We start from the raw sequence: 26,033 nt of genomic DNA on the forward strand, positions 1-26,033 counted from the left end.
AAGATGAAGGGGTTAATTTGAGAGTGTCGGGAAGAGGAGACTATGTGTTGTATGAGAAGCTCAAGAGGATGAATGCGAGGTTAAGGGTGTCGAAATGAGAGGTTTTTGGGTGGATAGATCTAAAGGTGACTGAGGAGGTGGATAACATAAATGACTTGGATAATCTTTTGATAGATAATCATGGTGGGCTAGTTAATAACTTGGTTATAGATAGGAGAGAAGCTACTAGCGAAATGTGGAAGTGGCTAAGTGTGAAGGAGAGTATGTTAAGGTTGAAATCTAGACAACTTTGGTTGGAAGACGGGGACAAAAATACGCGATTCTTTCATAATTAGATAAAGGAGAGGTATAGAAGAAATGCAATATCTTTGTTGGACGGAGAAGATGGAAGGGTGGAAGGTGTAGAGGAAATAAAAAGTGAGGTTAAAAAGAACATTGAATCATTTTTCAACGAAGAGAATATGAGTAGAGCTGTCCCGGAAGGACTCATCTTTAATACATAATGCAATAGGGAGAAAGAGTGATTGGAGCGACCATTTTCGGAGGAGGAGGTTAAGCAAGCGATTTGGTCTTGTGATGGTAATAAAAGTGTCGGTCCTGATGGGTTTTCTCTTGAGTTTTATAAACAAAATTGGGAAGTGCTTAAAGTGGATGTTATGGGTTATGTGAGTAATTTCTATGATAAAGCAATCCTAACAAAGGCTTGTTTCACGGCTTTTATCACGCTCGTTCCGAAAATCATGAATCCTCAATCTTTGTCTGAGTTTCCTCCCTTTTGTTTAGTAGGAAGCTTGTATAATATTCTTGCAAAGATAATGGCGGGTAGACTAAGAAAGGTTATAGGTGGTTTGGTTTCGCAAAATCAAACTGCCTTTGTTTCGAATAGGAATATTTTGGACAGTGTGCTAGTCGTGAGCGAGGTTTTAGATATGGTTAAAAGAGAAAAGAGGAGTTAGGTTGTGTTGAAAGTAGACTTCGAAAAGGCTTACGATTGTAAGAGTTGGGATTTTCTAAGTTATGTTTTACGGAAGATGGGCTTTGGAGATAGGTGGATGAGGTGGTTGGGCAGAAAGTGTTTTCACGAGTAGTTTATCCGTAATTGTGAATGGTAGTACTACAAAGGATTTTAAGATGGAAAAAGGTCTCCGCCAAGGAGGTCCTATCTCCCCGTTTTTGTTTTTTTTTGGGAATGGAGGTGCTTACGATACTTATGAGGAAGTCTTTCGAAATAGGGGAGTTTAAAGGTTTCAAGATTAACGATACCGAGGAGGTTAACATGTTGTAATTTGTGGATGATACCATCATGTTGGTGGAGGGAGAAACCGAAAACCTATGGAGTATGAAGTCTATCCTTAGGGGTTTTGAATTGGTGTCAGGATTAAGAGTTAACTTCCACAAGAGTAATGTTTACGGCGTTAATGTTGGAGATTGGTTTCTTAATGCGGCGTCAGAGTTTCTTTCTTGCAACATAGGCTTTTTCCCTTTTAAATTCCTAGGTGTTAAAGTCGGAGATAGCCCTAGGAAGTTATCCATGTGGAAGGACCTTATTATTCATTTGAGGAAAAGATTGGCCGTTTGGAGGGGGATTCACCTTAAATTTGTGGGAAAAGTGGTGTTGATTAATGAGGTTCTTAACGCGATTCCTATCTACTCCTTATCTTTTTACAAAGCACCTCTAAAAGAGTTAAAAGAAATCTGGAGTATACAAATAAATTTTCTTTGGAATGGAAGAGACGAGAAGAAATCTATTCATTGGTTAGGTTGGGATACCATTTGCAAAACACGTGAGCAAGGATGTTAGAACATAGTTTGGTTCTAATCATATTTTACTATTTTGATGATAACAAGCAAATGAATTTTATATAAAGCAAACATGGTACTCTAATTATATATTTCTGATTTCAGAAGATGTACCAGTACCAGCACAATCAGAACTTGACAAATCCACAAAGCTGGACAAATGCAAGAGATACTCAAGTCTTAATGCAACTTCTGTTACTATACCAAACCGTTGCGAACAAATCTACAACAGAAGCTGAAATGCAAGGCTGAACTGAAGATCATGAAGAATGATTTAAAATAACGCCGTTAAAGACATAATCATTAGTAAAACGGCTGCAACACTCCAAAAGCGCAATTCCCAAGGTTGATTGAAGAAGCTATCCACATGCAAATCCTTGGAGAAAACAAAAGCCAAGATAACACGCAAACCATTTAATGCTGCGTACAAGACTTGAAGTTAACGGCCAAAAATCTTGCAGCTATATCTATTCGTGATCGTTTGAATTAACTACAACAATTACACACGAGAACATCATTACTCTAAAAAATCATCAAGTGTGAAGAAAACTCTCTGAAGCAAAAACTCTCATATTCATTCTTTGAGTTCATAACTTTGTACTTAATCTTAGTGAAATATCACAGTGGTGATTACATCTTTTTAGAAGCATCTCTGTACATTGTCATCAGAAGTTATGTGGTAATTTAGTCCTTAAGATACCTGTTGGGTCAGAAGTCTCAAGAAGTCTAAGACTAGATTGAGTCTTAGAGTTTGGTTAGTCACAATCAGTTGGTTTGTGCATGATTGTTAGTCACTAGCAGTTTAACTCGCGCACTTTATTGTGAGTCACGACGATTGGTCGTGCAAGTGTAATCACGTTCTAATTATAGTGGATTAAGTCCTCGTTGAGAGAGGCAAATCACCTTGTTGAGGGTGGAATGAAGGTAGCCTAATTTAGAAGGTGAACTAGGATAAAAATAACTGTGTTCTGTTTGTTTATCCTTCAAACCAAAGTTTAACCTTTCTAAGTGTGTTCTCAACCTTCAAAGGAGGCCTAGGTGTGAAGAATGCGAAAATCTTGAACGCGTCTTTGCTAAGAAAATGGAAGTGGAGGATATTGTTGGGAAAGGAAGCGGTGTGGTGTGGTATTATCAATCATCAGTACGACAATCCGGCTCTAAAAATCCTTTCCGAAGATGTTAGTGTTCTAAACAGACAAGATTCAGTTAGGTGGAAGGATTTGTTGATATCTGATAATTATGCAAATTTGGAGGAAAATCATTATACATGGGTTGTTTCGTGTAAGGTGGGGGATGGTGAGAGTGTCCCGTTCTGGTATTCGTGTTGGCTTGGTGATCAATCGTTAAGGGAGGTGTACCCGGAGCTATATATTCATGTTGACTTTAGATCATATTATATTTGTGGCAGCAGCTGGCAGTGCTACCGATTCAGGCTGGCAGTGGAATTTCGAAGCTTTTTTTCCGTCAAGCACAACCGCGATCAACTTTCTAGTTTAGCAACTGCTGGATGTTTTGCAATACTTTTCACCAGTTCATGATGTTCGAGACTCATTCAACTGGATGATCACGACGGATGGAGTGTTTACAATGAGGTCTTGTTACGATAGGTTTAAGGAGAAGCTCTCGTCTCCGCCACTATCTACAAATTCTGTTTTTACTTTAAACAATCTTTGGAGGATAAAATTTCCGTCTAAAATTCTTTATTTCGGATGGAGGGTTATTCTCAATAGGATTACAAGTAAGGATCAACTTCTTAAAATGGGTATAGTGGTGATATTAAATAATTTATCATGTGTGTTTTGTGCGGAGGAAAAAGAATCTCTAAGCCACATTCTTAGAAGATGCGGGACTATGTCGGAGATTTGGAGGAAAGTTTACTGGTGGATGGGAACCTTGGAGGAGATCACTTTGGAGGAGTTTGAGGAGTTTTTTTAGCATTGTGATAAGGTGAAGCGATTATCTCGTAGGCATATTATTGCGGTCATTTGGCTTGCATTGGTTTGGAGCATTTGGCTTAAGCGTAATGTCGCCATCTTCAAAGGCGAGACATTTAGCTTTACCGAATGTACGACGGAGATTATTTCTATCTCTTGGAGGTGGATAGCTTCTTATTATAAGCTAGTTGAAAATTGTAATTTTCATTTGTGGAATATCTTTCCGCTCAAGTGTTTTGAGTAGTCAGAGTTTTTTGTTTGTATTTGGGTGGAGTTTCCATTTTTGCTCCCTTTAATAGTATCATTGCCTATTAAAAAAAAAACTTAGCTTAAGCAAGAAGTCTAGTATCGGAACCTAGATGACAAACTATTAGTGGGATAGTAAATTCTTCAAGATTCATTGGCATAGATGCATGATCAAAGTCTAAATATCCTAATTGAATGCTTGTGCCTTCCTGACCAGTCAATTTGAAAGATGAAATTCTGTGAGAAAATCTAAATAATTCCAGGAATGGAATTTGAGATGGTCGGTTATCTTCTTTCATAATTTGAAACAAGAGACATACGAAACATTTCAACTTCCCCAAGTACACAATAGATACACCCTCACCTTCCACATACTTTGACAAGATTTTCACATACTCAAATATATACTCCTTAGGAAATTCCGCATTCACTACTAGAAATATCCTGTTTTCCTGCGGATTTCACTTAAAATTCCGCAGGAAACATATTTGCTGCTGATATTGGTTTTAAGCTAAAACCTTCGTGGGTAATCAATTCGGCAGAAAAATCTGCAGGTTAATCTGCAGGTAAATCCACAGTAAATTCCACTGGTAAGTCCGTAGGTAAATCCACAGGAAATTTGAATCCGCAAGTAAATTCACAGGTGATATAATTATACAATTAAAAAAAATAATCTAAATTTATATATGCTCTCTAGCACTATACATATACATGAAATTTATAGTTACAACTTACTAGAAATACATCATTATTGATAAATAGTAGATATCTTTGTAGAATCAAAAGCATAAACTCTAGTTATCTAATATCCTACAATTGTTGATGTCGATATGTGTCTATACAGAGGTCTAAACAGACTCTAGTTTGCTCTTGTAACCTTTACATTGTATTAAAAATTATCTCAAAATATTATTGGTTAAGAAAGGATCACAATGTCCTTTCAATAAAAATAATGACATAATGTATTTGAGGAAAATAAAATAAATTTTTACCAATACTGATCAATAAATCTTCATTCTCTATTGGCAGAGTGTCTAACATGCCTTATACGCGTCGGTGTATAACATTGAGAATTCTAGTAACACACGCTCGATGTCTTACTGGATGTTATGACATCCACAATTACACGGCACAGATAATTATAACAGAATAACATAAAAACAATAAAGAACAAATAGAATTGTTTACCCAGTTCGGTTCAAACAACCTACTATGGGGGCTACCAAGCCAGGGAGGGAATCCAATATAAGCAGAAATAATTCGGAGTTAAACTCCCCCGTTTACAACTCCTCACTTAAAACCTACTCAATGTAATTCCAACCTATTCCTAGACCTGAGTATCTCAACTCACTACCCCTCAATCACAGCAGTGATTACAAATAAACATATAGCAATTACAGTGAGAAGACACTCTTCAAAAACACACCTTGATCTGCTTAAAAGCTTCAATCAAGAGACACACACTCGTACGGTTCTTCACAATACACAAAATCTTCTGTCTGCATTCCAAATTAGGATTGCAATCTTTTTATATGCAGCTCTTGGGCTTTGGGCTTCTTTTAGAAACAAATTAGGGTTAACCAAGTTAACCTAATTTACACGCCATCTGGTTGTTACAGAATGTGTTGTCATCAGATCTTCTGGACGAAATATTCGGCACAGAATAAAAGGTTTCCTAAACTGATAATTGAGAGAAATCAAGAAACACATTTATAAACAATAACAGCTCCTGTTGTCGCACACAGATGTCAAGAAATCGGTCATGACATTCACTACAGAACCTGTATTAGCTTCACACATATGCAGCCTGCATAACATAATATCAACCAGGTATGTTTTACCACAAATGCAGCCAACATGAAAACACCTTCAATCTCCCCCTTTGGCAAATTTTTCGCTAAAACAACCTGTCACACCATATCAGAGAAATACTTGCAACGGACACAAAGTAACCAAAACACAATCAAGATCAGCTAATACAATACAGACATCATACATGACAAGTATGCACATAGTGCTCAAACAAGTCAGAAAGTAGCCACAAGAGCAGCACAAGCACAAACAGATCAACACACAAATAAGCATATTAAACTTACAACCACCATTCTTGTTGTTCTGGGGTGACATTACTTCTTCTCCCCCTATTTGGCCACAAAAGTTGCCAAAGCCAAAAAAAATGTCTTCTCCCTAAAACTTAAGGAGGTTCAACAAAAACTTAAACTGAACTAAATCAAATAAAACAGACAGAACTAAACGAAATGGGATAAAACAAAACAAACAAATGAAAAAACAAACAAGCAGGACTCCAGCTGTAATTACTGCCCAGATTCAGACCCACTTGAGGTGTCTGACGAACTTTCTTTCTCAGAGCCATCAGCCGGACTGGCACTTTCTTCTTCCAATTCTTGTTCATCTTTATCTCCCATCTCTTCAGTATCTGCAAATTCCTCATTCTCATCCATTTCCAGAGTACTAATCATTTTTTTCAAGAGATATTTTTCTAGATTCTAGCTCTTTGCAAGTCTCTTTTAACATTGCTATGACTTCTGCTTTGCTGACTGATGCTCCAGATTTGGAAGTTTCATCCGATGTCATGACAATGTTTGGAACATGCTTACCCTGAAACAGTTTATAATGGAAGGCCAAGGGACTTTCTCTTTTGCACACTACATCATATTCATTGAGAATGTTTGGATACTGATCCAGAATTATACCACACAAGAGGGATGGAAAAGCAATTGGACCCTTAATACTGAGGTTTCCAGCATGCTTCATGGTTTGGTCAAAAATGTATGTTCCATAATCAAACTTTGCCTTTGTTCCCATAATATACAGAAATCTGCCAAGCACAGTTGAGATAGTGGACTTGTAATTTGTTGGAACCCAGTTGGCTGCTCCTATCTTGTGAAGCATTGCATACTTGATGCTCAGCTTACTTGCAGTTAGTTTCTCTTTCAGGGGCCAGCTGTTTACCTGCTTGGCTGTGATCACTTGACAGACTTTGTTGTCTGTTACTTCCAGCTCAGTTTGAGCTTCATCTGTTCTTCTCAAGAATTTATTAATCATAGACGGAGAGAATGATACACACTTACCTCTAACAAACACCTTTCTGTAGTCCACACTCCAGTTGTTTCCACAGTCTTCAGATAAGTTTACCACACTCTTGTTGTTTCCACACTCCTGTTATCTCCTTGTTCTCAAGAGCATTTGGAGTCAATTCCTTTTCCACAGCCAATCTCTTTTGGAGTACATACTTCCACCTGCTGGCACTAGAGGCATAGTGGAATGACACATTATCAATAGGAACTTCAGGAATACTAGCAGCAAGCTTGTTGGTTGTAGGCTTCTTCCTTGATGGGATGTCAGGGACATTCACTTCAACATCACACTCAAGTTTAACAATTTCCCGCTCCTTTCTTTTCTTTGGAATGACCTTGCTCCAAGATTTTGATGGACCAACCCCTGTACTCTTGGTTACAGCTTTGCTCTTGATAGGACCAGCAGAAGTACTCTTCTTCCTGACAGCGTCTTTGACAGGGCTGTTCACTTGTGTGCTCCTTTTAGGGGATCTTTGGACAACAACTTTGCCTTTTATTCTTGTCATTAGCCTGTTGGCTACACTAGGATTCAAGGAGGTAAGTAATTCATTGTCAGAGTACTCATCTAAGTCTACCACATTAGTATCAGTTTCAGTATTGGCCTTAGGGTGCTCATTATCTTCGATGTCATTGACATCCTCAATAACATTGGTATTCTTAGCAATCCCTTATCCATCCTTGTTGATCTCCTCTTCAGTTGGGCCACTATCAGCGGTGTGAACAACTTCAGCCTTACTGGTGTTATTGAGGGAGTCAACCATTATGGTTTGAAGAGGAATAGATATTCCAGGCACTTGATGATTTTCCTTCAGAATGCGAGTAAAAATCCTGGTAATTACGCTATCAACATATTTGGATCCTTCTTTAGTAAGTTCTTCCATGGTAGCAGATGAAGAGGGTTTGGTGCCCTTGTTACGAATACCCTCCTTGGGTCGTTTTGTATATGTCGTTTTAGGATTTGTGGCCTTTACTTCGTCACTGCTAATCGTCCTTAAAGGGACAACCTTAAGAATCCTATTAGGGTTAGAGGACTCTTCTGGTGTTGCCGAGTCAGATACGGGAGATCCATCTCTCGATTGCTGAGACATTCTGAAACTTTTTGAGACAGAACCTGTGTCACGCCTGTGAGAACGATTCGAGTAGTTCAACCTTAGTAAGTCGCGAGAAGAACTAATAGGGAAGTTTGCCGTTTTTAGAAGAATAGGAGATCGAGGAATATTTATAAGCACACTGAGTGAGGGAAGTTTCAAATCGTGGATATTTAAAAAGCCTAAAAAGTATTTCCCCACGTAGGTTAATTGCTATAATATGTTTTGGTAACAGATACCTAATGATCGGAAAATAGCAAGTGTACTACTTTTGTTACCGATGTAGTTATTAAAATGGAGTTGAATCCAAGTATCGATCACAAGGACTGCGGGTAAAATATAAGCCAGGACTAAATTTCAATTGAACAAAAAGCTATGATTGGTTTTTGTTTTGCTTGATAAAACTACTAACTGTTTATAATTAAAAACGATAAGATAAGTAAATGATGATTTGGTTCACAAATGAGAAGGCATGCTAAGGTTGATGTATAAATCTTATGTAACTCCTTGAGAACACCGTTGTTCATGAAAAGATGTGACTACAATTGAGTATCAATTCCATAAAATAGTTTTCCCTAATTCCTTAGTGAAAAACTTATTAACACTTAAAAGTCAATTTCAATTCCTCAATAATTGATTTTAGTATTAAGGCATTACGCATTGTAATCTAGAATGAATGATCACTATGGTGAAATCCTTATTCCTAAGTGATTTACCGGTAATGTTGTGATTCAAAACGCATTAGAGTGGTGTGTCACGCCTAACCCTAATCATAGATCAACAAAATATTTTCCAATATGATGAAGCATGAAAATCTTTGAATCATAAACTCAAATTATAAAAACATCAAATTCATCACAACGGTTTTAACAAGTCATTACATGAAAAGATTTAGGGACATCACCCTAGCATAAAATAGTTTAGCTACTCATAGTGTTTAAGAAAATAACAAGAGTAATTGAAGTCATTACAAGAAATTATCGGTTGATATGATCTCCAATCGCGAGTGCTCTTGAAGATCTCTTCCAAAACCCTTGACTCTTCTTTCTCTGTAATTCTCTATGCTCAATGATCCAAGATGCCTGGTTCCTTCTTCCTGTTAGGTTTTAGTAGTGTTGGCAGTCATCCCTCGTATCCGAAAGGTCCAAAATACCCTTAATGAGTGAAAGGCTTTCAAAATATCACAAGTTGGAAATCTGCCCGCGCCTGCCAACACGGACCGTGTGCAGGAACACGGGTGCCCGTGTTGGTTAACTGCTCCTTTGCCAAAAAATCATTTTCTGCTCAGCTTTTCACACGGACCGTGTGCAGGAACACGGGTGCCCGTGTGAAACCTCTGCCTAGCCTTCAAAAACATCTTTCCAGCCATCTTTTGACACGGCCCGTGTGCATGCACACTGGTGCCCGTGTGAACCTTCTATTTGGCTCTTTTAGCTTCTTTTTTTCGCCTCGGAGTGTCCTAAGTTCCTATCTCATTCCTGGGTCAACCTGGCCAACAACAAACTAACAACCAACGCATAAAATGGCACTTTTATAAAACTTAAGACACACTACTATGCAAAATTCAAACAACCGACAAATTAAGAAACTTATAATAAAACCTATAACAATGCCACTTAGTATTACCAAGATTATGACTTTTGGTCGGAAAAAGGTGCGGAAACTTACTAGAAATGGTGACCGATCACCTAACATACCCTTTACCTTTACAATGTCTTCAGATGTTGTTGAAACATTCTCTGTGACATTACTTTCAGATAGACTTTTAGGATCGTTGCTCGCATTTGTCTTTTCTAGTTTTCTTTCCCGATCTGTAATGTCTATCATAAGGCTTACTCTTTCCTCTAGCAGAAATCTATTGATACTTCTGTACTCCCTTACTTTTGCACACAGTTTCTCATACATTAAACAGGTCTTAGTGAAACCAGCAGATAGTTCACTTATGGTGAGATCTCCAACATTTAATTCTTCATCAGATTCATCAGACTCATCAGATTCATCAAATTCTTGACAGTAAACTTTTAGTTCTTCTCTAATCATGGAGTAGTCAGAGGGGTAGATAGGGGTGTTAGGCTTCAATAGATAGCAATTATCCTTAGACCTAAATCCCTTCATGACTTCCTTATTCACTTCATTATTGATAATGCACTCCTCTTTAGTGAACCTGACATTGAATCCTTCATCACATAGTTGACTGATGCTTATGAGATTTGCAGCTAGTCCTTGTAAAAGTAGGACATTATTTAGATTAGGAACACCCTGTCCTTCTGTCTTTCCAATAGCTTTGACTTCTCTTATTTCTCCATCACACAGAGTTACATAGTTATTTCCCTCCAATTTGAGGTCTACTAGAGAGTTCTTCCTCCCAGTCATATGATTTAAGCAACCACTATCAAGGTACCAGTCTTCTTTTGCAGGCATCCTTAAAGATGTAAGTGCTACCAGAGCAACCTTCTTAGCTGCCCACTGTTGCTTTCTGTTACAGGTATCATATTCAGGTTTGGCTTGATGAGTTTGGACTGGGTATCCAAATAGTCTAAAATAGAATGGCTTTATGTGACCAAATCTTCCACAGTGATGACACCTCCATTTTTAGAATTTCTTCTTTGAATGCCTCCTTCTTCTGTGTTCTTGATGTTGTGACATTGGCGCTGACATCTGGTTGGTCACACAAGTCTCGGGCTTTTCTCTCTTGAATCCAGAGATGAATTCCTCTTTAGCCAAAAATCCCACTCCAGACATGTCTCTTGTTCTTTGTCCAGATTCCAGAATTTCTTCTAGAGTATCAGTTCCATTGTTCAACATTTTGAACGACTTGGTCATTTGATCAAGTTTGTAGTTCAACATGCTTACTTCACTACTGAGGGAGTCTATGGTTGCAAGATGTTTATTCTTCTAAGTTTCTAGCTCTCTTATGATTATCTTTTGCTTCTTCACTTGTTTGCAGACTTCAGCATTCTTCATAGACAACTTCTTGTATGAGGCTGCTAGTTCATCAAAGGTTGGCTCATCATCACTAGAATCATCATCAGATTCATAGATTTTTGTTGAAACTGTGACATGTCTTGCAGTTTCTTCTTCTGAATCTGAGTCTTCATCAGACCAAGTGACAAACAGTCCTTTCTTTTGTTCCTTGTGGTAGGTAGGACATTCATCTCTTATGTGTCCAAATCCTTCACATCCATGACACTGCACCCCTTTCCCTTTATTGGGTTTCTCCTTATCTTTGAATCTTTTGCTTGAGTCATAAGTCTGGATGATGTCATTGGAAATGTTCTTGACATTGGATCTGGACTTCTGATCAACCCTTTTAATAAGTCTGTTGAATTGTTTTCCAAGCATGGCTATGGCTTCTAATAAATTTTCATACTTCCACCAATGCTTTTTCTCGAATCATCACCTGTGTTGGTGACAAAGGTTATGCTTTTGTTCTTCTTTTCAACAGGCTCACAGATGCTTGACTCAAAGGTTTGTAGAGACCCAATGAGTTCGTCCATCTTCATGTTGCTGATGTCTTGGGCTTCCTCTATGGCAGTTACCTTCATATCAAATCGCTTAGGCAGTGATCTGAGGATCTTTCTTACTAATTTTTCTTCAGTCATTTTTCTCCTAAGGCTCCTTAGTTGTTAGAAATCTCAAGGACATTCATATAGAATTCATAAATGGTTTCATCCTCTTTCATCTTGAGATTTTCAAACTTAGTGGTAAGCATTTGAAGTCTAGATATCTTTACCTTGGATGTGCCTTCATGTGCTGTTTTAAGGATATCCCAAGCTTCTTTAGCTAGCTCACAGTGTTGCACAAGCCTAAATATGTTCTTGTCAATCCCATTGAATAAGGCACTTAGGGCCTTGGAATTGCCCAACGCTAGCTCTTCTTTAGTTTTGCCCCATTGAGTTTCAGGAATTAGAACAGTGGTTCCATCTTCCATAATCTTCTCAGGATGTTTCCGTCCGCTTTCCACAGCTCTCCAGGCTTTGCTGTCCATAGATTTTATAACTGCTACCACACGAGGTTTCCAGTAGTCATAGTTAGTGCCATCCAGGATAGGTGGTCTATTCCCAAACACCAGCAGTTCCTTCTCCATAGTACCAGAATTTTGTTATCCCTAGATCTCACCCAGATGTAAACAGGAAGGGTGCCTGCTCTGATACCAATTGAGAATTCTAGTAACACACGCTCGATGTCTTACTGGATGTTATGACATCCACAATTACACAACACAGATAATTATAACAGAACAGCATAAAAACAATAAAGAACACACATAATTCTTTACCCAGTTCAGTTCAAACAACCTACTCTGGGGGCGACCAAGCCAGGGAGGGAATCCAATATAAGCACAATTAATTCAGAGTTAAACTCCCCCATTTACAACTCCTCACTTAAAACCTACCCAATGCAATTCCAACCTATTCCTAGACCTGAGTATCTCCACTCACTCCCCCTCAATCACAGCAGTGATTACAAATAAACATATAACAATTACAGTGAGAAGACACTCTTCAAAAACACACCATAATCTGCTTAAAAGCTTCAATCAAGAGACACACACTCGTACTTAAAAGCTTAGAGTGACAATAAACACACACAACCTATTCCAACGCAGTCATCAAGGACAATTGCTTGGATCACAAGAGACAGCTACAGAACTACGGTTCTTCACAATCCACAAAATCTTCTGTCTGTGTTCCAAATTAGGATTGCAATCTTTTTATATGCAGCTCTTGGGCCTTGGGATTCTTTTAGAAACAAATTAGGGTTTACCAAGTTAACCTAATTTACACGCCATCTGGTTGTCACAAAATGTGCTGTCAGCATGATCCTCTAGACGAAATATTCAGCACACAATAAAAGGTTTCCTAAACTGATAAGTGAGAGAAATCAGGAAACACATTTAATAAACAATAACAGCTCCTGCTGTCGCACACGGATGTCATGACATCGGTCATGACATTCACTACAGAACTTGTATTAGCTTCACACATATGCAGGCTGCATAACACAATATCAACCAGGTATGTTTTACCACAAATGCAGCCAACATGAAAACACCTTCAAACATCAATGGTTATTTTCTAACCTTTCAAATAATTGAAAACTGAAAGTATATAGAAAATGATTACCCTTCAGAAATGCATACATGGATTGAATCCGTTTCTTCCAAATCAACCTAGCCTTCTCCAAAAGGGTGAGATCAACGCGAACCTTTTCCAACACGTGAGAAATGACCTTAAAATCTATTACTCCTCCATATATGGCTACCTCCATTCGCCACAACTGACCCTCTTGACAAAGTGGTGCTGGCAGTAGCATCATCCCCAGCAGCCTTAAAAGTCGCACCACTCGAAGAACGAGTCACATTGCTAGTCGGACTACCATAATTGGTCTGAGATGGATGGTTGCCATTGGGACACTATGTTTAGGTTATGAAAACAAATCTAGACACAATTTAATAAAAAGTATATCTTTGACAGAAGCATCTGGTGCAAAATCCTTTCCCAAAATGAAACTCCAAGGAATTTTCATTACCATTTCTAACAAGTGTATCACCATTCAAAAGAGGTTCTTGACGAGTTCTATCACCTTCTTCACTCTCACTTTCACATGAAATCTCGCATTATAAAAGAACAAACCAATGAGTGAATCACAAGAATTAGATTTGAAAATCCATCAAAACCTTACCAGTTCGGTACCATATACCCTTACTCTTGTCACCCCAAATGAGTGAATCTAACACTAAACATAATGCTAAACACAAAGCTAAGCTCAATTGAAAATGCAAACTATCATATCTAGAGCAATCAGATTTCTAGATCTACATAAAAAACCTGAAAATGAGAAAGCACGTTGTCTCAAATACCATCACTAACTTGCTGCAGCAAAATGAGCAGAATCTAATGGTGGAAGTATGGATCTAAATAAAAATTGATAAATTGAAATGGAAAAGATGATAGGAAGTGGCTTACTACAATGATGAAGAGAGAAAGAGTTCCACTAGAGAATTGTTCAAGATACAAAAATTGATTCATCAACACGAATCACGAGACTTGAAGAGTATGTGACTATAATCTATACCTATGAATCAAATTTGCTGTGGTCGGAGTTGCTCTATGATGGCGAATATAATCTATACCTATCAATTTTCATCCTTGGCCCAACTTCTCTCTAGGAAAAGATACTCAGAAAACCGCATTTAGCAACCGATTATAAAAAGGTGAGGCTAAGCTTGAAACAAAGGAAAACTAATCACCAAATACAACCTAGGAAAGATATAACTAAGGAGATTTTTTAAACTCATAAAAGTTGTAGTTGGTTTGAGTAATTTTCCCAATGAACGACCACCGTCAAATTAGCATCTTAATACTCCAAACTGTATCCAAAAATTTTCGAAAGATGATCTTGTTCCTAAGCTTCAAAATAGACCAACACGTTGCCAACCAAATGGTCCCTTCTCTACCGAAATTCACCTTTTTGAGTTTACAAAATCTAAACCAACTCAAAAAACTACTTAAAATGCAATCCATACCGTAATCAACAAAACCAAGCCAAGAAGCCACCTCCATCGAGATTAAACCAAGACCCAACATGAAAACAGAATATGAAACAAAGATTTTGACTCCGCGCCACATAAAACATAAGAAGTAGAAGGAGAGAAAGAAATACCTCTCAAGAGGGGGAGATCCCTAGTAGGCATTCTATTGATAAAGCATCTCCAACCAAAATACTTAATCTTTTGAGGTACTTCCAATTTCCATAAACGTTTAAAAACTTTTGAGAACTCCATGTCCCATAGGAACATGGAATTTATCGCAAATTCTATAACTGCTCCCCACCAAAAAAACCACACGCCGGATCCGGAAGCCAAGATGCACCGTCCCTGGCCGAACTCACTAGTTGCACCGTGCTCAAAAATAGGTGCATCCGCTGCACTTCAATGATAGTCGCAGGGTTGCTATGCGTCAGGACACCAAAATCCCCTATACCCAAGCATCATTAATCCAACCTCCCATACATGCTATAGACACAAACTTGAACTCCGAAAGGTTGTACGCCACCAGAAATAAATCCTTCAAGCAATTATCCGCCACCCACCGTGATTGCCAAAAGGAAGTGTTGAATCCGCTACCAACAATGAACCTACAATTATCAACAAACAAGCTTTCATTATAACAATGTTCTAAAGAAAAAAATATCTATCCACCAAGAAGATTTCGAAATCTTCTTAAAATTATTGCCATCAAAAGAAACCACATGAAGATTAACGTCTCCATATATAGCTTTCAACACATCATACGATAAAGCTTCCGATTCTCCAAGAATTCTCCATTGCCATTTATGAAGAAGAGAAAAATTGAAGTCTTTAACCCTTCGCAAACCAAGCCCTCCCTTTTCAATAGGTAAACAAATAGTTCTCCAACTAACCCATTGATTTTCCTTCCTCCACCGCTCCTCCCCAAAGAAAGTTACTTTCCAGCCTCGTAATCTCCTCTAAAACCTTCTTGGGTGCCTTATAAAAAGACAACATGAAAATCGAAAGGCTACAAAGAACGGATTTTAGGAGAGTTAGCCTACCACCAAAACTTAACATACAGGCCTTCCAATCCAAAAGCCGAGACTTAATCTTAGTCAAAATCACATGTCAAGAGGAAATCCTTCTAGGATTGATTCCTATAGGAATACCAAGAAAGATGAAATGATTTTCCTTCCATCCTACAAGACAAAAAATTAGAAGCAATATCCAAGAAATTTTCACCAATGTTGATACCAATATGTTTACTTTTATGGTAGTTGAGCCCAAGACTCAAAACAATTTCCAAACCTCTTAAAATTGCCTTGATCGCCCAAACTTGCTTCCAACTCCCTTCACCCATCTACAAAGTATCATCCGCAAATTGTAAAATGTACACACAATAAGCCATCCTAATGTTGAAATCGACATATTCACCAATCTCCACCGCCTTAGAAACCAACCCTTTCAAACCCTCCGCTATAATAACAAAAAGAAACAGCAATAACGGATCACCTTGCCTCAAGCCTTTCTCCACCACAAATTCATTCGTAAGACTACCAGTCACAAGCACCAACATTTTACTCGAGAAGAACAAAGACTCCATCCACTTCATCCAAATCTCCCCAAACCCTATCTTTCTCAACATGAATCTAAGGAAATCCCAACATACATTATCATAGGTTTTATCAATATCCACCTTAAAAAGTAAACAACTAAGCCCATCCTTTTTTTCCATATCCACAATCTCATTGGCCACTAAAACACCATCTAAAAGTTGTCTAGCCGGAACAAAAGCACTTTGACAATTGGAAATAACCGATCCCAACACCTTCTTTAATCTGGAAGCCAAAAGTTTAGAAATATCTTTATACACGCATCCTACCAAGAAAATAGGTCTAAAATTGTCAAGGCCTAGGGCATTGAAAGATTTAGGAATCAAAGTCAAGAAGGATGAAGTTATTTCCTTTGATAAGATAGTCTCCTTAAGAAAACTCTCCAAGAAATTATAGAAGTCAACTTTCAAAACATCCAAACAATTCTTGATGAACATAAAAGAAAAACCATCGGGCCCTGGACTTTTCGATCCCTCGCAATTCCAAATCGCCTATTTAATCTCCTCCTCATAAAAAGATCTCTCAAAAAAACTGTCAACACGGTTTAAAACTCCAAACGGGATACCCTCCAAAATCGGCCTTCCCCTTTCCACCCCAGAGAACTTCTTCTCAAAATGAATTTTAACTTCCTCCTTTACCTCCGTAACCGAGTCAATAATAGCTCTATCCGTCAAAACAGAACCAATGTGATTACGACTTCTTCTAGTTTTTATAACCCTATGAAAGAACTTACTATTCGAATCTGCATCATTCAACCACTTCAATCTCAATTTTTGGATTAACATATTCTCTTTAATCTTTAGATTCATCCAAAGAATTCTAGACGCCCTTCTTTTTATTTCTACATCATAGTTAGATTCATCTACATCCTCCTCCTCCACCAATTCATCACCTTCATTCAAAATACACACTCCTTCCTTAATCCCCAAATCAAACTTCACGGAGACATTCACATTCCACCATTTCAACCTCTCTTTAAGGATCCTAAATTTCTCCTTAAGAACATAATCACCCCTTCCTTCCACCAATAAGGATTGCTATTCCTTCTTCACGAAAGGAATAAATTCCTTATTCGAAAACTACTCATTGTTGACTTTGAAAGGCTTAGGTCCCCAATTTGAGTTGTCAAAAACCAACCACACCGGAAAATGATCTGAAATATATCTATCCCCCACAAACTAACCAACCACACCCTAATTGCTAAAAAATTTATCCGCCACCAAGAAACGATCAATCCTACTACTCGACCTCCCATCCCCACCAAACCAAGAGTACTTCTTTCCCTTGAAAGGTATATCCACCAAATTACTCAAATAAATAAACTCTACAAACTCAAAACTGAACTCCCCTTTCTCTCCCTCCTATTCTTAATGGCATTAAAATCCCCACCAATGACCCACTATCCATCCGTAAATTTTGATTTCAAAGAGAGTGACTTCCCCCACAACAAACGCTTCTCTGCCAAAAAAAAAGGACGAATAAACATTAACAATATAATACTCCTCTTCCTTCCATATCGCTTTCACCCCTAACCCCCCTCCAAAATTGCTCAGAACCTGAACTGTATTGGTGTTCCATAATGACAAAAGGCCCTCTGACGCTCCAATAGAAGGCAGACACAAAAACTCTATGTTATTATTCCTTCAAAAACTACCAAAAACAAACTCATAAATCAAACTTAATTTTGTCTCTTGAATAAAAAAGAAGTCAGCATTACCTTTCTTAATAATATGACTGACCCTCCATCTCTTTGCACTGCTCTCACCTCATCTGATGTTGAGAGATCCTATAATCGTAACAACAAATTGGTGTTCTCCTTCCTTTCCATATTTATGGTTTTATCTGTTCTTTCCATGTCATCTATGTTGATAATGTAATTTTTCTTGAGGTCAACAGGTTCCACCCCCAGATCCGAAATAATAATCCACAATTTCTTGTCAATGTTTGAACCTAAACTCTCCTTTAATATCCTGTTATTCCTCACAATAACCGATTCCTCAGAGTGACCCCCATACACCGATATTAGCGCTTCTCTCACACCAGTACGTTACCTATTTGATACAGAGAAAGACTAAGAGGAAATAGAATCCGAGTTCTCACGAACCAACGAACCATACTTCCTCTCCTTAGAAAAAACCTTATGTTGCCTTCTTTTAACGAGTCTGGGCCTCCCTTACTCATTTTGAGAAGCCCAAATGATTCATCTAACTTTTTATATTTAACCTTTTTGGCAAAAAAACTATTACTAAAAAAGGTAGGCCCCACCGATGCTGCAAAGTTATCCAACGTGCCCTTAACCTTTGACCCTTCCGTATCCGACAAGGAAGCACTCTCATCCATAATGCTAATACCCTTTCCTTCTTGACATGTTTTCCCCTTAACTGCCACAACAACCTGATCAAAGGATAAAACAACTATACCTTTCCTCCCAATACAGAGTTGCCACGGCCGCTACTTTCTGCACCGCCCGCCTCTTTATCCAACGGTTCTTCTGAACACCCACTACTTCGTCTTCCCCAACACTCTTCGAACCACCCACCACTTCAATTTCTTCGTTAGACTTAAGCTCAGCTTTTTAAGAATCACCTTCTTCAACGGCCTCATTAACAAAGTCATCTATGGATTTCACCTCAGAAGCTGAATCCTCCGATTCCGAAACATGCACCGAATGAGTTTTTGTAATAACCCTAGAATGATTAGCAACATCCTCCCTCAGCCTCAGAGAATATATAACATCGTCAATACCTACCTCCATGAAAACCGACAAAGCGAAATCAACTAATACACACACCAAAACTCTTGCAACATCCAACTTAGTTCTTGTAACAATCTCATCCTCCGAATAAATATAACACGAAAAGAGTTCACCAGATTTAAAAAAAAAAACGACACTCTTAGCATGACAGGGAACACCTACGATTTGAATCCAAGAGACACGTTCTCTATCCATATCGCTCTTCCTTCCGAGGTATGATAACATCAAACAACTCTTTCCACCATGATTCAGCTTCACAAATTAAACCTTTTATCTCCCCTTCCTCCGATTCCTCTAGAAGACACAAGTTAGTCCCCATAGAAGTTATCTTTATCTGAAAATAACCTTCGGAGAAGAAACAATCTTGAATGTTTATAAGTTGCACCCGGATTAGACACAATGCCAACATAAGCTTTAGACAACGAAGCCCTAATCTCAGGATCCGAAGAAAAAATATTCCCTTTAAAGGGTTGTTTCCCCTCCATATTTTAATTCCTAACTATATCCACAAACGACTGTCCACCCTTCCAAAGACCGATCCCCTCCCCACCTTGAACCGATATATGCTTCGCCTCCTTCGAGATAACTGTCGTAGAATGATGAATACCAGCATCCCCTAACTTCAAAACCACCTTCTTGCGCTCAAATCTCGAGAGATTTGCATGAATTTTTGCTCCATCAATTTGAATCGAATCCAACTTCACTCCAAGCAACCTTGCGTCACCCTCCTCGCTGAACCTACCGAACTCAAACATTTCCCCCCATTTATTTCTCCTTGGTGAAATCACCACCTCCGCGCATTTCCCCACGCAACCGAACAAAGGAAACAAATCTTCCACCTTCACTCTGTCTAGAAAATCTGAACAAAACACTGAAATAATGTTGGTCGTGTCCTCCTCCCTAGCTCTCTAGTTGCAAGGGAAAACATCCCACCTTGGTTTGATGGATTTGAAGATATTCCCAGTTGCATTCTTCCATACCATCGCCCGAAGAAAAGAGGAGTGAGAGTCTCCCCTTTTCTCTCAATTTTTGTTTTTATATTTTAAAATTATTTTTCACTAAAACGAACAAAAGTTAAAACACATGCATAACATGTGACGGATATTAAATTTTCTGCATACATGGTTAAAAATAAATCAATACAACAGACACAAAATATTTCTTTATAGTTCTAACTTCCAACGCTCTACTGGTGATAAGAATGACTAAATATCCCAATACTGTTGAAAATTTACACACTGCAAACTTAATTTTCATTGCAATGAAAATTTCACATGGGATTTTACTAACAGTAAGTTATGAAGTACTAAATTAACTTATAATTAAGAGTGAAGGTACATTTTATTCCCTCACAAAAACTGTAGAGGTCAGATTAGTCCCTGAGAAAAAAAAAAGTTCATATTAAATTTCTTACAAAAAATTTAACCGAGTCATATTAGTCCTTCTACTAATATTTTTTCAACCCGGTTTTTTCTTACTTTTGAACTGTGACTGGACTGTCCGTGAAGACCCATTTTAGTCCCTCACTAAAAAGGAAAAGTCTAATTTAGTCCCTGAAAAAAAATCCATATTTAGTTTCTTACAGAATTTAACTGAGCCATGTTAGTCCCTCTTTAAATATTTTTTTCAAACGATTTTTTCCTATTTTTAAACCATGACTAGACTCCTATTTAACGATTGTTGATTTAAAATTATTTGTGAAGGAATTGTAGATAAATCATCGCAGTACCACGATGTTCTATTTTTGTTGGGTTTATTATGAGGCTAATGGATGGGTGACTACAGTTTTTCTTGTTATGTATTCTTGTGTATTAAGTGTTGTTATTGTTTATGTTGTTAATGATCTTTTAGGAAGGTTTAGTTCTGCTGCTGGGGTGATTTAGGATAATTTTTTACTTTTGTAAATAATACTTGTGGCGAAAATAATACAGATGATATGTTGGAAAAAATTGGTTTATACCATATTCCTTAGGTTTTGAAGATAACAACGTATTTAATGAACAATTAGGTATACTAGGTAACCCAGCTTCTGGTGAAAACTCGGACTCTAAAGACCATGTGCAAAGGAACTTAACCTCTGACCCGTACTCAATTTCTGAAAGTAGGTCTATCTTGTTAAGTCCGGTCACGATTTAAAAATAGGAAAATAATCGTTTGAAAAAAATATTAAAAGAGAGACTAACATGACTCTTTTAAATTTTGTAAGAGATTAAATAGAGATTTTTTTCTTAAGGGCTAATTTGGACTCTTTTTTTTTGTGAGAGACTAAAATGAGACTTCATTGGCAGTCCAGTCATAGTTCAAAAGTAAGAAAAAAAACCGGTTTGAAAAAAATTAGTAGAAGGACTAACATGGATCGGTTAAATTTTATAAGAGATTTAATAAGGATTTTTTTTTTCTCAAGAGAGTAATCTGACCTCTACAGTTTTTGTGAGGGACTAAAATGGACATTCACTCTATAATTAAAGGGTCAAAGGAAGAATATTGTAGACATCACACGAGTAACTGATGTAGTTATATGCTGTTTGGATTTGATTAGATCACCACTCTAATGATACTTAAGTTGGAATTACCTTAATATGAAGAAATTGGGAGGACCACAAACATTGTATTTTAAGATGTGGCATCCATGTTTTTGGAAAAACGATTCAGCCAATTATCTCCATGTGTATCTACACTGACCATTCCCGCGGAACCGTGTTCCTCATGAAACTTCATTTTGTGTAGTAGAGTCGCAGAATAATTCGCTATCTGAGGAGTACTTATTTTCGCAGGAAATTCTGCAGGTAATTTGTGTATTAGTAGTAAACTTTAAAAGTATTGCAGCCAATCAATCTTAACACACTGAGCTAGATGAGAAAACATCACTTGATCTTTAATGATATCAGTGTTACAAAGTTCAGGTAAGAAGTTTTTGTCCCATTGACTAATTTTCTCATAAATGTGAGACACATTAGGTGAGATATTTCCTTTGGAGTAACTTTTTTATACTTTAGAGCTAGGAATGGAATCTTTACCACTTCTTTAAAGCAGTCAAGACTTTATCACTTCACCCAATAATATTGTTTCAAAGATGCATGTTTTTTTAACTATTAATTTGTTCATCCACATTTTTATCATGCATGTTCATTTATTATGAACCATTAATATATTCATCAACTATTTATATTATCTATTATATTTTATTAGATTAATTGCTCCTTTAAATGGTTCATACTTTACCATAATAGTACCTATTTAATTTTTCAAATCTAAAAAGTAAGTACTATCATCAAGAGAATCATAAGGATAATATGATTTTTTTTTTTTTGGTTGAATAAGGTACAGATCATATCATGTTTTATTCATCGATAACTACACACACATTTAATTAGCACTACTATTTGATATTTATATCTTGAAATACCAAAAACTTTCTCATTAAGTTTTTTATTTTATTTTATATATTTCAGTATAAGCTCTTATTAAGTAACATTTCTTTTCCGTTACAACAAATTAAGTTTGTTTGTTCTTCTGGATTATTGAATAAATTGTTAATTCATATGGGTTAAATATAGTTTTCTTCTTCTAAATATACAAATTTTCATTTATAATTCTTTTAAAAAAATAATTCAAATTTTAATTTCTTTTAAAATTTTATCATCAATTTCTTTCTTAAATTTGAGAAAGAAATTAATAAAACCGTAATCAAATCATGCTAATATCTTTTTAATATTGGTTGGCTCACGTTTTCTTGTGCTGGGTCTATTTGGTATTGTTTGAAATTTTTCTTTTCACTCTTTTTTATCTCAAAGTAAGAAATGAATTGCAATAATAAATTTTGAAATTAAAAAGAATTTAATAAATTAAATTATTTTCTCTTTTGCTTATCAACTTATTTTGAATATGAAATTATAGATAAATTAATAAACATTAAAAACTAAATTCTCATATTCTTAAACTTGTAATTAAGAACTTATAAAGATATATATCTATAAAATAAAGTTAGTTAGAACATGCAACTTAAAAATTTTGTAAAAAAATAAAGATTAAAAATGGTATGGACTATTTTAAAGAGATAAGTATGAATCTTGAAAAGTATCTAAAATAAATTTGATATATATATATATATATATATATATATATATATATATATATATATATATATATATATATATATATATATATATATATATATATAATCAAAATATAGAAAATCCTTCAGATGTTATATTCATATATTATTTCTACAGAGTTTTATTCATGTGATGATATCTCCTATTTATTTTATTGCCCTCCTTTTCTTTTTACCTATATTAACTAAATTGATAATTAATTTTTTTAACATGTTTTATATATTTTGTTTTTTCTCTTTTCTTATTAAGTACAATACATATTTCTAAAAAACAATAATTTTTCTTTATTTCTTAAAATTCAAATTAGTATTTTATATTTAATAATTATTATTCATATTGAGGAAAATAAATATAAGAAAATAATAGTTATAAAAAAATTACTAATAAATTTCATCAAAAATAATTTTTTAAATAAATACATAAATGTTTATAATATTAAAAAATAAAAAATGAATATAATAATTGTATCTTTCTACTTACAAACATTAATATTTATAATAACTCTCTCGTTGACTAAGTTGTATTCATATTATTTAAACTTGATTGTAATATTTTTTTCTTCTTCTTACTTATATTTTTAGTATTATTTATAATAAAATTAATATTTTTTTTCTTCTTTTTACTTATATTTTTAGTATTATTTATAACAAAATTAATTTTTTTTCTTCTTCTTACTTATATTTTCAGTATTATTTTTAGTAATTTTTAGTAACCAACTGTGATTCGATCGTGTGATCTTCCAACCACTATGTCAAATTTAACATTTAATAGCGATTTTTTGTCTTTAATAACACTTTTAAACATATTAAAGTTGTCGCTATTATAAATTTCCTACATATAATAGCTCTTAAAAGAAAAACTTGTAATAAGATTTATCCATAATCTCTAGCCTAGCCTAATTTTCAACAACATCCAGTTTTAACTTCATCACAAATTCAATATTAGATGTAGTGCAATAGTAGTATGTAATTGGTCTAGCTAAAGTGAAAAGTGACTGCTATACACAAATATATTGTCTGAAGAATTACTTGGGCCGCGTTAAACATGTATTGAAGAAAGATTATGTATAAAAATTTTAAAACAATATTTTTGATTGAAATGTTTTTAGTTATTTAATAATAGATATATAAATAAATTTTAAATATTATCATATATTTGTAGTGGTGTTGGTATCTTATAAAACTCGGATACCATTAGTAATTTAGCAAGTTATCTCTCAATTAGATGGACTTTCATTATTAAAAAAAGTAAAATATTGTTGAAGATGCATTTGACTTTTAGCTTTTCACTGCAGAAAAAACAATAAATACTATAGAATTTCATTATTTCATTATGACTAAGCAACACTTATTCAACACACTAATATTGGTAAAGTTCATGTGAATCCTAGCAAATAAGTCTTTTGTAAAATGAAGCAACACTTTTTTTTTTAATTTTTCTTTTAATAGGAATCAACCTTTATTCAGATGTTGCAATGTTGGTGAAAGATGTTGAGAATAATGCAAGTGTGAGTGTGGGGAAACTAATCCTCATTAGATATGAATGTGGTGACTTGATTATTTAAAAATGGAGTAATTCAATCACCAATCACCTTGTGTGGAGGGGAAATCCGGAAAAGGTTTTTTTGGTAGCTTCTTGTTATGCTTTTTATGAGAATTTACGCATTCCGTTTGGTCCTTCAAATAGACATGAGGAAGCTTTCGGTATTTTGTGGAAGATGGAAGTTCCGTTTAAGATAAAGGCTTTTGGATGGAGATTACTTCATAATAGGCTACCTATGAAAGATCTTTTGGAGAGGAGAGGTATGTCTTTTCCTTTGAATGAATTAAAATGTACATTTTATGAGTATGGCGTGGAAAGTAGAAATCACTATTTTTTTGATTGTTGGGTGGTAAAGTATATTTGGAGAGAAATAGCTTTTTGGGTGGGTAAAGAAGATAATGTAGACGAGGAGTGTTTGTCGTCTTTTATGGAATGGCACTCTTATTTTTATAGGAAGAAAGCGAATGGTAGGAAATTGAATGTGGTTTGGATGGCTATAACTTGGATTTTGTGGTCGGTTAGGAATGGTTGGTGCTTTCGTAAGGAGCCTTGGAATGTGAATAATATTGTTTGGGACATTAAGATATTGGTTTGGAAGTGGTCGTTTTGTGGGAAAATTACTTATCCCAATTACTCTTTTTACGAGTTTTGTATGGATCCTATGTACTTCCTCTCGTAATTGTAATTGGTTTATAATTTCTCTCTTTTTTGTCGGTGCTTCCGATTTTCTTTGTAAAGGCTTCGAGAACCCTTTGTTCTCGCTTCAATGATATCTCTTGCTTTCTAAAAAAAAAAAAACCTTAAGGTTTTAGATATAGAAGTGGTGTGCCTCCCACAAAAATGTTGCTCAAACAGGATGTCCCAGAATTAAGAATGCTTCTCGCTCGACCCTCCCCTGATTTTTGGTTTTTTAGAAGTTATAAATCCTAATTCATTTAATACAGAATCAATATATAAGTAATTTTAATTTTTTAATTAATTTTAGTTATTGTCTTTCATTCTATTTCTCTTGATTATAGTTAATTCAACTTGAATTCATATTCACCTTGAATTATTTGATGACTAGTGTCTTATTATCAAGTTTCGGTAATTGGCTTATAATTGAGAAAATGGCACCCATGTCAACAAGTCTAATGCATTAGTCAATTGGAAAAACCAAAAGTATTGTGGCTAAATTAAAAAAAAAAAAACAAGATATCAGTAAGCCACTCCAAAAGAGTAGTGAGGACTACAATTATAAAAATATAATCACAACAGAATATTAACTAAGTTTATAAGCACCCCTACTAATGCTTGCACAATGTTATAGGAAGCACCAGACTCGGCAG

At 35.8% G+C, this 26,033-nt stretch overlaps 2 protein-coding genes across 2 annotated transcripts; one reads left to right on the plus strand and one right to left on the minus strand.

Moving 5' to 3' along the window:
- Window positions 1–6,452: 6,452 nt before the first annotated feature.
- LOC131660743 (uncharacterized) lies at window positions 6,453–7,584 on the minus strand. Its single transcript, XM_058930050.1, has 2 exons — window positions 7,137–7,584; window positions 6,453–7,018 (listed from the first exon to the last, which is right to left on the minus strand). The coding sequence occupies exons 1-2, from the start codon at window positions 7,582–7,584 to the stop codon at window positions 6,453–6,455; spliced, it is 1,014 nt and encodes a 337-aa protein (XP_058786033.1).
- Window positions 7,585–24,880: 17,296 nt separating this feature from the next.
- Window positions 24,881–25,384, plus strand: LOC131660750 (uncharacterized). The gene has a single exon (XM_058930063.1). It carries the CDS (start codon window positions 24,881–24,883, stop codon window positions 25,382–25,384), a length of 504 nt encoding a protein of 167 aa, XP_058786046.1.
- Window positions 25,385–26,033: the final 649 nt, after the last annotated feature.

This window comes from Vicia villosa, linkage group LG1, assembly GCF_029867415.1.
Source record: "Vicia villosa cultivar HV-30 ecotype Madison, WI linkage group LG1, Vvil1.0, whole genome shotgun sequence".
Taxonomy (NCBI): Eukaryota; Viridiplantae; Streptophyta; class Magnoliopsida; order Fabales; family Fabaceae; genus Vicia; species Vicia villosa.

What these genes read in the sequence shown, in the direction of transcription:
- LOC131660743 (XM_058930050.1), bottom strand. Translation starts at nt 7,584, where the DNA reads ATGACAAGAATAAAAGGCAAAGTTGTTGTCCAAAGATCCCCTAAAAGG. An exon ending in GTGGAAACAACAAGAGTGTG is followed by an intron (nt 7,019 to 7,136) that starts GTAAACTTATCT and finishes TGAGAAGAACAG; the next exon opens with ATGAAGCTCAAACTGAGCTG.
- LOC131660750 (XM_058930063.1), top strand. Translation starts at nt 24,881, where the DNA reads ATGGAAGTTCCGTTTAAGATAAAGGCTTTTGGATGGAGATTACTTCAT.